Source organism: Drosophila kikkawai, chromosome 3R (assembly GCF_030179895.1).
Source record: "Drosophila kikkawai strain 14028-0561.14 chromosome 3R, DkikHiC1v2, whole genome shotgun sequence".
In the NCBI taxonomy this organism is placed as follows: domain Eukaryota; kingdom Metazoa; phylum Arthropoda; class Insecta; order Diptera; family Drosophilidae; genus Drosophila; species Drosophila kikkawai.
Window position 1 is genome coordinate 15,705,915 of NC_091731.1, and position 11,291 is coordinate 15,717,205.

Genomic DNA, 11,291 nt, shown 5'->3' on the forward strand with positions numbered 1-11,291 from the left:
TCCGAAAGAATGCTACTTTTTCCTGGGAACGCCTTTGTGTATGTGTGTCGGTGTGAAAAACAGCACTGACATTTCATGCACGTGCGTGCGAAAAGGTGAAAGGGATGGGAAAAATGCTTTGCATAGTTCTAGGCGCGTGCCGAGATCAAAGAAGGTCTCCGCTGACAATAAAATGACAGAGCAATAACGGAGGACAACGGCACAGCAGTGGCAGTGGCAGCTACAAACAAAAGCGTGACGCAGGCGTCAGCCGTTGACAATTGAAGGTTTTGCCTGGCACTCGTATTTCGGCGAAAAGGGTCCACGGGGCGTATGCGCAATGCGAGAGCAGTCAAAGCATTCGAAGCATTCGATTGACAAGGGGAAAGGTCAGGCATCAAAAGCAATAAAAATCGCCTCCCAACAGCAGCAGCGACAGCCATAAAGTAAATTCTAGGCATAATCATAAAGATTTTTTCATAAATTGTTAACAAAGTTGTATTGCGCGTAACTTGAAATAAAGAAACAAAAGTTTAGGAATTTATAGTATAAAAGAATTAATAGGACCTAAAGGATATAAAATAATATATTCCTGTAAAAACTAGAGTTACTTTTTGTAAGGAAATAATTGCAATTCCTCATTCCTATATCGAAAATCCTCAAATCACTGTTTATGGTCCAGTTCAACTGCCATAAAACTAATTCCCTTCATCGATTTGCAATGCAAAACATTTATATACCATTTCACCAGTTTCAAATTGCCCCGGCAAGAGTATTTAAACTTTTGTTGTCCCCTGGAAAAAGCGGGAAATATACTACATATGTACATATGTATGTATGGATTGAAATGTATTTCAAAATGGCAATTTACGCACTGTTAGGGACAGTTCAAAAAAAGATTCAGCTGCAGGCCAGGCGCACAGCGTGTCCCTTTCTCGGTTGAAAATATTTGTCAGGGCCAACGGGGTGGTGATCCGGGGGAAGGAAATGGGAAGGATGTGGGACAGTGGAACGGATCGGAAGGATGGACTCAACCCAACCCCCTGGGCACATTGATGCGCATACATATCTCTTACTGATTGCCGATTTGATTACGTCAGTGGTCCGGGCCCGAGTCCGAGTCCCCTGGCGTATCGAAGTCCTGGCTGTGTGGACAAAATTATGCCAAGTATTTGCTTATTAGTTTTTTTTTTTTTCTTCGCCTACACACCCAAATAAATTGATATTTGCTATTAGAAAAAGGTTTGGCCTGAAAGTGCAAAAATGCGAAAAACTTTGACAATGTCTTTGGCTAAGGGGATATGTCTTCGATATATACAATATAAATATATATATATCTATTGGGTCTGGGGCAGTCATTGAGCGCTTCAGCATTTACAGATCGAGTGCCGAGGACATTTGACGTTTGTATTGAGTTGTGCGATGGCTTCTGGGAGGGCCACTCACAGCTTATGGCAAATGGGTGTTGGCTTGCCGGAAAAAAGGGAGAACTTTTTTGTTTGAAAACAGTTTATCGGGTAAAGCATCGGACGTGGGATATTTTATAAAGTTTGGCACTTCATAAAATTTGTCAGTTTGTGGGAGAGAAAGATAGAAATGTAACCACAATGGTTTTGAAGAATTTTTAATAACAAACAAAATATACAGAAATCTAAGAGAAGGAAATTGTAATAAAATAGCATGTGATATAATATAAACCCTGACTAAAATCTCTACCTAAGTCTCTACAAAAATCCTTTTATCGACTCATAATTTTCCATTAATGTTGCCTACGAATATCGCACCTTATCGCCGATAGGTTCCTTAATTGTACCGGGAAAATGTCAACTCACTGCCAACTCAGAGCTTTTCCCTAGCTTAAATGCACCTACTTTGGTGGCAGTTCAATTGGAACCTGGGCAATAGCACCAGCAGCATCTTGATAAACACCGAGTTCGAGGAAAAGCCAGGACCGACGAAATGGGCGCCCTGCCAGAGTCAGATCCTAAAAATGCCGCCCAATAAGCGGCTCAACGTGAAATAATCTTACGGCAGTAAGTACTTCCAAAGCACTCACCCATCGCCACCCCGGAAAAGCTGCTACTGCTCGGGAAACTGCTGCACAGAGAAAAAAAAATAAATACAGCCAGATGATTTGATTCCAGGCCTTGTTTTCCCTTTGACCGAGACTTTACGACTTATATTCCAGGTTTATATGCTTTTATAGGTACCAAGTTCTCTCAGTGTCCCTCTGCTGCTGGCTGCCGTTATTCCCAGGACGCAAATTATGCATTAAGCTGTAGAAAAATGCCGCATAATGTTATCAGGGAAGACGACAACGCGGCTGAGTGTGGATTGTTGGCAGAGGCAAGGTGAGTCCCCTTTCCATCTCCATGCCCCTGCCAGTTGGCCGCAATCAAAATGTGTAAATTAGCACTGGCAGGCAACAAATCCTCATCGCCGCCATGATGTCCAGGCAATATCCTGACGTTACAAGGATCTTGATCACGGCAGACGGCAGGCGGCAATTGCAATTTCCACTTTAATCTCCGCTGCACGGCCGCAGCTTATAATTTCGTTTATAATTACGCACAAGCCAAGTCTGCAGTTCCAGTTGCTGTTGCAATTGCATTCCGTTGCCAGACCGACAGGACTGCAGGCCAAAAAGGACGACATAACTGCAGGACTACAGGACTGTAGTCCGGCAATGTTGACAACGCTGCACGAAAAACCTGGCGGCAACACTTTCCCTAATTAGCACAAAACTCGGCGGAAGTGAACCGAGCCGAGGGGACCGTCGACCCGAGCTGATCTGAATTGAAGTGAACAGCTGAACTTAGCCCACTGAGCTGTTGAATTTTCACGGCAATGTGGCAGCCGGCATTTGGAATTTCGAATTTGGCCAGCGGCGAGTCCGAAGCCAAAGGCAAACGTTTGCAGTTTAGGCCAATCAATTATGCACGACCTGGGACCACAAATGGCATAAGACATGGCCAGAGAGTCTGCAGCCAAGGGAAAACGGATTTTCCATATTTTCAAAGTAATTTAATTTTATGGAATTATTACACTGAGTATTATAGTTACATTTGGTTTGTTGCTACCAATGAAAAGTTAACAAGGACCTTGCAGCTAATCAAATTATCATGACAATTGGGAGAAATGCTGGGTGGCCTTTTGTAATTAAATTCATATCCATTTATTTTGCTTTTATTTTAATTTAATAATTAATTGATCAGGTTTTTTATGTGGCAAATTTTATTGTCAAATTTTAATTGGTAAAATTGTATCGAACAAAAGATTAGACTTATTTAGAATGATTTACAATACAATTTTCAATTGAGAAATTAAGACAGTTGTCCAAGGGAAAGTTCGTTTAATTTAGCTTTTATATTAGGGGTGGAGAACAATCGATGGCACTATCGACATTATCGATGGTTCAATATTTACTATCGCCCAATATCGATGGCAGCCACTATCGATAGTTCTCCACCTCTATTTTATATATTCCACCTACCGAGATTTACCCATGACTTACCTGTCTAGAATTACTCACTCAAAACGTTCCAGTCTTTAAGTTAAATTTATTTTGTTCTCCTAAATCCGAAAACTTTAAAATTTATGAAAATATAAATATGACATCGAAAGTATCGCGTGACATGCTCTACAACGCTCTTAAGAACATCTTGCAGGATACTCAGGATCATGACCGCGACTGCCTTGATGTCGTGGAACTGCAGATTGGACTCAATAACTACGATATTAACAAGGATAAGCGATTTTATGGAAGTGTTCTTTTGAACCACATCGCAGTGCCTCAACTGAACGTTTGCATTTTCGGGGATCAGCAGCATTGCGATGAGGCCAAGACCTTAGGCATTCAATGCCTCGATGTGGAGGACCTCAAGATGATTAGCAAGAACCCAAAGTTAGTAAAGAAAATAGCCAGAAATTACGATGCCTTCTTGGCCTCTGAGTCGCTGATCAAACAGATTCCCATCTCATTGGGTTCAGGACTGACCCACGCAGGAAAATATCTCATTCCGCTGTCCCACAAGGAGTCGATGAGGGCCAAAATCACAATACTGGCCACCAAAAAGACTCAAGTGAAGAATATTGAATGCCTCTCCGTCAATGTTGGGCACATTGGCATGCTAGTAGAGGATCTAATTCAAAATCTAAACATTTCAATCAACTTTCTGGTCTCTCTGCTGAAGGAGAACTGGCAGAACGTGCGCTCACTTTATGTAAAATCATCTATGGGTCTGCCCCAGAGAATCTATTAAAGAAATTTAAATGTATGGAGTGGTTAAAATTAAGAAATACCAAAGTGAAATAAAATTATTGTAAATTTAAATATTTTACTCTTTTAATTTCAATGAAAGGCATAATTTTAAATAGACCCCCTCTTAATTTGAATCAGTCTTCTCTTTCATTTTCTTCTCATCCTCTGAAAGTATTCAACAAAATCCTTAGTAAGCTGTGACATAATTTCTCTTGCCCTACGCCTCCCCAAAATTGCCCTTGATGCCCCTCTTAGTTTGGCTTACGGGGCGTATGAGCAATCCCCTTGTTAGCTCAACGATACATTATAAATTTCTCAAGTTTTTTTCGGATAGATGCGATGGTAGGGAAGCGGAATTGGCCTAAGCCAAGCCAAAGGAGATAAGACAAGTTCACGGCACATGCTGAGCAGGCTAATCAGGATGGCATTTTTATTGGGGATCCCAGCAAAGGGGCAACAAATGTGCTGCGCTTGACTTATCCTCAATAATTATGGTTGTTTGGTTGCTGCGTCGATAAGAATGTTGAAATAATTACGGCCCAAGCGAAAACTTTGGGCCGGATGAGTAAACCGCCGCCAGAAAGGCGCCTCTCAAGAATTGAAAAGAGTATCTATGGGGGTTAGAGTTTTTCTTCTCCTTCCTTATTATTTTTAATATTTTTTTCTTAGCGTGTAATGAAAGATACGAGTGGAAAAACGCCTTAGCTTGAGTCAAAGTTACTAATGTCTTATTCAAATTGAATATGAGCGGCTGCGACAGAGTTGGAACCCATGGAAAACATATCGGGAAACTCAATTACGAATTCATTTCGCTTGTCAACTCTGACAGCCAGACAGAGAAAGTCAAAGTCGAAGAAACGGAGACACAGGATGAGGCACAGATATGAGAATGGCAAACTCTCTGTTGCTAATTTCAGCTTGTAAACATATTTTAACAAAGTTGTCAACAACGTGTGATACTCGTACGCACACAGACACACACAACCAGTTCAGATGAAGGCCCAACAATTCCATCTGGCCAAGTGATATATGTCTTTCATATAGGAATACCATAAACAATGTCATTTGACATGCAAATTTATTTATGAAAATAACAGACGAACGGAGCAAAATACAGAAACAAAAAAAAAAAAGCAAAACAAAGACCAGAAATCACAGGACACACAGACACCCACCAGTTTGCTGGGAAATGAGCTGCTGAGCTAAGGAAAAACCAGCGTTGAGGCAAAGGGAAAATTCAGCGAGCGGCAAAAGGCAAAAGGCGAACGGCACAAGCTGAGAAAAAACCAAAATGGAAGCGGCAAGAAAAAGAAATTCAAGCGTAAAGGGAAAGTAACTTAAGCAGCGGCAAACTGAGCAAATAAAATGGGGTATCTATAAGACGGGAAGGTCGTTCGTTCGGTGGGCGGAGAGATGCGTGGAAAGGCGGATGGCGTTGAACCCGGACAACAGAGTGAAAGTTACGCCACTCGCACACACACACACATTCTGAAAAATTCAACAGAATGTGGTGGCATGCCAGATAATTTTTGTGTATCGCTTGCCATCGCTTTATCTTGTTCACTGTTCCTCTTTTGCAAGTGGGTTTGTATTCTTGGTAAGAAAAATTGCCCATATTTAAGATATGACAAAATTGGACATAATACTATCAGAAAATAATAAATTAAATATTAAATCTTCTTTCATTTGAAGCTAAGCTATCTTAATTATCAGGAAGAACTTGAAGTAATACTTGTAATAACAATTTATAAATAAAAATCCTGTAAAATATTCCTCGTTCGATTTTAAGTCGTCTAAATATAGCTTCATTTTCTAGAATAGAATCATTTAATCGACAAAGAAGCCCTTTGGGAATTGCCATGTTCTCATATAGAGATCCTTCCGTTGATTTGTGTGCACAAGAAAATATAAACATCAAACTGTTGTTCCTCCAAGAGCATCTCATCTTCGCCTATTTCCCCAACAGATTTCCCGCCCCTCTCTACAACTTTTTCTCTTTGTTTTTGTGTTGGGCGATGACAAACAGGGATGAGAGTGGGTCTTTGGGGGTCTATGGGTCAGGGTCTCCAACTCTCCAGTTGACCCAACTCCGATATCTTTATGCTGGATGCAGACAGCCCGGCAAAGCAATATGTGTACGCCCAATATTTTGATAAGTGTAAGCAAAAATAAACAAGCCGTGAAGAGCACAGGACCTTTAGGAGAAAAAAAAAATCCAGAAAGAAAAACCAAAAGTTGTGCAATCGTGAGGCGAAAACAAATGGAAAGTCGAGCTGAAGTAAATAGGGAAAACTGATTTCCTTCCGCCCCTTTTTCCGAGCTCACTTTGGGGATTCTAGGGACACATTGACCATTGTTGGGGAAAGTTTGCATCCAGCAAATAGTCTTTTTTTTGTTTATGTGTGCGAGTGAAAGTCCCTAGGTGCAGAATATGGCTTTTTGAGTGAACTACTTTACTGCGAGCTAACCAACTTTATGGGAACAGTGAGGCTGAACTTAAAAATATGTAGTAATATTTTCTAGAATTATTTTCCTCCTTTCACAGAGCTCCACAATTAATATTCCATGTCCGAATTATGTGGCCTGCTTAAGAGGCTGCAATTTAAGTCCCATTCTTACCCGAATTACGCGTATCCTTCGTTCACTTCATGGTTGACAAACAAAATCTAATTAGACGCTTGCCCTATTTGTTATTGTCCGCAACGCGTAATATTATTATGCCAAACGGCACTGCTCTTGCTAAGGCCAATAGCCACAGTAAATTTATTTAAGACTCCAGCGAAATGACCCCAATATTTGCACAGTGGCAGTAACAGGGGGTTAAGTTTGTGCTCCAAATTATGACTGCTTCGCATGTGTACAGCCCAATTAAATACATCACGTGATTTTGATATTAAACCGAGCAGCCTTGAATGCAAATTGCAATGAAATCAAAAAGCATTTCGATTCAATTAGCACAGGTAAATTCAAACAGAATAATCACCTTCACACATCATTAGTAGGTATGCTAAAATGTAAAAATTAAATTCAAAAATATTCTTAAAATTAAAAGAAGTTGTCAGAAAGGGTTGAATTTCAGCTACCCTATTTTGCCACCAGACATTTGCCACCCTTTATATTTGCATAGAAATAACACAAAATGTAAAAAACCAATGACAATGGGATGTCTCGAATGATGATTGCAACTCCCCTGCTTTTCAGGTTCAAATCTCCCTCTACAGCACAGCTCCCTTCTTGAAGACAAACCCCAAGCCAAAGGATTTTGTGGCTCAAGAGCCTTAGACCAGAGACTTGTTGATAGGGGTTGACCAAGGCTACCGGCTCCTCTCGTCATTCCCCACCAGACAACCCAAATCGATTCCGATTTAAATGTATATTTTCAACAGATAAGCCAGCAATGTTTCCTTGCACAGAGACCATATTATATATAATGCACTTAAATGTGCGAAAATATATATATATTTGTGAATCTGATCGATGAGCGTCAATAAGGGGAATGTGTACAAGCGATTTCACTTTTGTTGAATTGAGAAATGAGCCAATTGCGTAGCCAAAAACTCATAAAAATAGTTTTGCGAATGGAAAAACTAGATGTTCACGTATTAGAGAGAAACAAAAAAACAATACATGGCAAGAAAAATAGTAGTAGTAGTAATAGTTAAACTATAAATTATGTTTAAACTATAAATGATGTTCGATTTAAAATACAAACTGTCTAAACTCTCTAAACCATTATGAACCATGTCAAGGAATAAAATAGATAATAAAATATATTTTAAATTATAAGTTAACAACATTATTTAAACACACGAACTGAGCTTTGTAAAACCAATAAAACCAGCATAAACCATTATATTCCTTAATGGTAGCAAATTATAGAAGCTCTATTAAATCGAAATAAATCAACGCTTTAAGTACTAAACTCCCCCCCTGCTTTAATGCATTTCCTTTCCAAATCTGTACATTATATTTTATTATTTCTAAATGGACTTTCCCAGTGTAGCTGGTCTACAAATTGCGTGGCATAAATTGCGGTGCCATTGTTTGAAGTGGCTGCAGAGTCAAACTCCGGCGGAGAGTGGACCCGTGGCCGCCACCACTGTGATGGTGAAATTCATGAGCCGCAAATTGTAGTTCCGTATAGTCGGTCCTGCCCCCCAGTAAATGGACATAGCCGTCCAAACATTGGCTCTTTGAATATTTAGCATTATGTCGCATGAACTCATAAATGTTTCACCACCTCCATCCGTCCGGACCATCATCATTGTCGCTGGCTGGAATATATAGCCATGACTGCTGCCGGTGACAATGATGGAATACTGTTTGATGTTTGATTGGTTTGCCATTCCGATGGCGACATTGATATGAGTTTCATTCGGTGAATAGCCATGACGAGGGGGCGGAATATAAATGACAAATATAAATAGAAGCCGAACTGTGCTTGCATTTTTGGGTTTGGTCACATAAGTAGTTAATGATTGAATGACATATTCCGGGAATTATGGGTTGTGTTGACTATGAAAATAGAGCCAAAAGTTGTTTATGGAATATATTTTCGTAAATGTTGGTTAATTATTTAAGTAGTTAAAGAAGAGACCAGGTTCAGAAGTCATATTCACACAATTTATATTTAATATTCTCTATTTTATAGAAGTATTAATGTACCTATTATTATCTCTTAATCTATGTTAAGCCGTATTTCGTTGTTTGTTAACTTTAAATAAATTTTAATTACCTTACTAGAGATAAATTATAATGTCTGACCGTAGTTTTCAGCAAGTATTGATTTTTTTTCAGAAGCTTAAAGTGCCTTTCGACTGAACATTCATAATGATTAGGAGTTTATGAACTGCTGGCGGGGACCCACACAGCCTCCCTGGCGGATCCTCGAACTATTTCACGCTAAATCCAAAGTTAAACCGAAATGCACATAAATCACTGGCCAAAACTTTTGTTTTCAGTTATCACTAGACGCCCAGACACTAGCTGGTGGTGAGGGTGAGAGTGAGGGTGGGTGTCCATGTGCATGTGTGTTTGTGACAAAACAGTTAGTTAGTTGATGTTGCCTTCTAAGCATTTTCATTTTCAGCTAGCAGAATACAAACAAAACAAGCGTAAATCAACAGCAGCCGCAGCAGCTCATCATAAAACTCATTTGGTTCAGTGGAAACCCTTCACCCAGGACCAAGCCAGAGAGATAGTGAAAAAAGGAGGGAAAACACTCATTTCATTGTCCTTTTTGTGGTCCCTTTTTTTTCTGACCACAAAAATGCTTTTCACACACATACACGGAAAATTATATACAAATAAATAGAACAATGTTGGAAGTGGAAATAAAATAAATTCTCTTTAAAAGTTAAGTTAAGCTTTAAGTTCTTTAGAATATATTTTTATTTAATTAGAAATACTTGAATTTTAGGATACAATTTAAAAGTTGTTTAATCTCCCATTTTCTTTCTGTGTCTGTCAAAACGAATTGTACCCAAATTAAGTACAACAAATGAGTTCGTTGGGGCTTCGGGACAGGGCACGGCAGGCAGGTCAATCCCAGTGCCAGGGCAAACAAGGCTGGCAAAATAAATTTCAGTAATTGATGTTGCTAATTTGTCATTTGCCAGGGCCATATCTCAGACACATTTACAGGTGGCCCTGAGCCCGACGTCACTCAGTGCGGAATCAGGGCCTATATCTGGCCAGGACCCCGGGGCTTCCTTACGCGCGATGAAGTTCTGATTTAAAAGCCGAGGCACGCGTCAAAGAAAAAAATATATATATAAAAATAAAGCAAAAACAAATGGTGAGAGAGTGATGAAATTTAATCGCTTGCGCCAAACATCAAGAAAAAATATGACAAAATAAAATATTGAAAAAGGCAAGTTAATGTGTGCAAGTCGAAGTGGGAAATGCTCTTGGAAGCCATTAAATCAAATTGTGTGGGAGAAATATACAGGAAATTAATGGAAATTGTTGAATATTAAATAGAATTTGCTCAGATTTAAAATCAGAATTGGAGAGGGGAAAAATAAAAATAATAAAAAATACAGTAAAATGTGAATCTTATAAATTGTAAATAGAAATATGTAATAGTTCAATATTTACTAAAGAAAAAATAACAATATAAACCTAAGCAATCTTTACAAAAAAAATGTAATAAAAATACAAAATAAATTATAGTTTTCTACCAATTCAATTTCAATAAAAAAAAAAACACTAAAAGTCTCTGAAAAAACTTCTAAAGTTTAACATATTCATTTCAAACTTCCAAATAGATCATTACTCAGTCATCATGGGCTTGCAACTAAGACAAAGTTAATAATTGCTCTGCATGGAAAATTCTTAAGTAAATTTTCCTCACAACTTTTTCGCTGCTTGGCAGTTTTTCTTCTTTTTTTCTCTTTGGCTCTTCCGCACAGCGTCTCAGCCGGAAAAGCCCAGGGAAGCGGAAATGCGGCGGCACAATTAAGAACCACGCCCCTCGATGGGTTGGGCTCTTTTTTGGGGGGGGGAAAGAGTTGTCTTAGCTGGGCTGTCGTTGAGTGTAATTAATTCGCTCTTCTCAAACATTTTACGCACTGTTTGCTTGTCTTTTGTCTTTGGTGTAAGCACTCGAAAAGATCCTCGCTGACAACTTGAAGGCAAAAGTTGGCCCCGAAAAAAAAAAATGGGATTGGTTTTGGTTTTGGTCTTGGGATTGAAATTGGAAAAACAAAGCTGCAGAAAGCCCAACTCAATCAGTGAAAACTTAATGCCAAGACTTTCCCACAAAGTTATCTTTTTCGCCGGGAAAGTGCCGCCCCCCAAAACAAAGCATAAATAAACTAATTTAAGTTTTCCTCTCTTGGCCGCCAAAAGTGATGGCCGTTGCTTATTTTTTAAAGCGCACTTCTGGGCCCAGACCTCTTCGAGCTCCGACTTGGCCAATTTGGCACGCAAAAGAGATTTCCCCTATTCAAGGGTGTTAGTTGTTGGCCAGCCTTGTCATCAGCAAAATGGCCGAACCGGATGCCAAACATAAATTTTCAAAATAAAGAAAAACCTCTAATGGCACTGA

General features: G+C 39.3%; 1 protein-coding gene and 1 long non-coding RNA gene across 2 annotated transcripts; one reads left to right on the forward strand and one right to left on the reverse strand.

Moving 5' to 3' along the window:
• Positions 1–1,842: 1,842 nt before the first annotated feature.
• On the reverse strand, positions 1,843–2,811 carry LOC138928871 (uncharacterized). The gene is made up of 3 exons (XR_011445275.1): positions 2,552–2,811; positions 2,036–2,255; positions 1,843–1,963 (listed from the first exon to the last, which is right to left on the reverse strand). It is a non-coding gene; the product is annotated as an uncharacterized lncRNA (long non-coding RNA).
• Positions 2,812–3,486: 675 nt separating this feature from the next.
• Positions 3,487–4,312, forward strand: RpL10Aa (Ribosomal protein L10Aa). The gene has a single exon (XM_017180109.3). It carries the CDS (start codon positions 3,591–3,593, stop codon positions 4,239–4,241), a length of 651 nt encoding a protein of 216 aa, XP_017035598.1. The 5' UTR covers positions 3,487–3,590; the 3' UTR covers positions 4,242–4,312.
• Positions 4,313–11,291: the final 6,979 nt, after the last annotated feature.

Excerpts from the sequence above, each read along its gene's own strand:
- RpL10Aa (XM_017180109.3), top strand. The coding sequence starts at position 3,591 with ATGACATCGAAAGTATCGCGTGACATGCTCTACAACGCTCTTAAGAAC.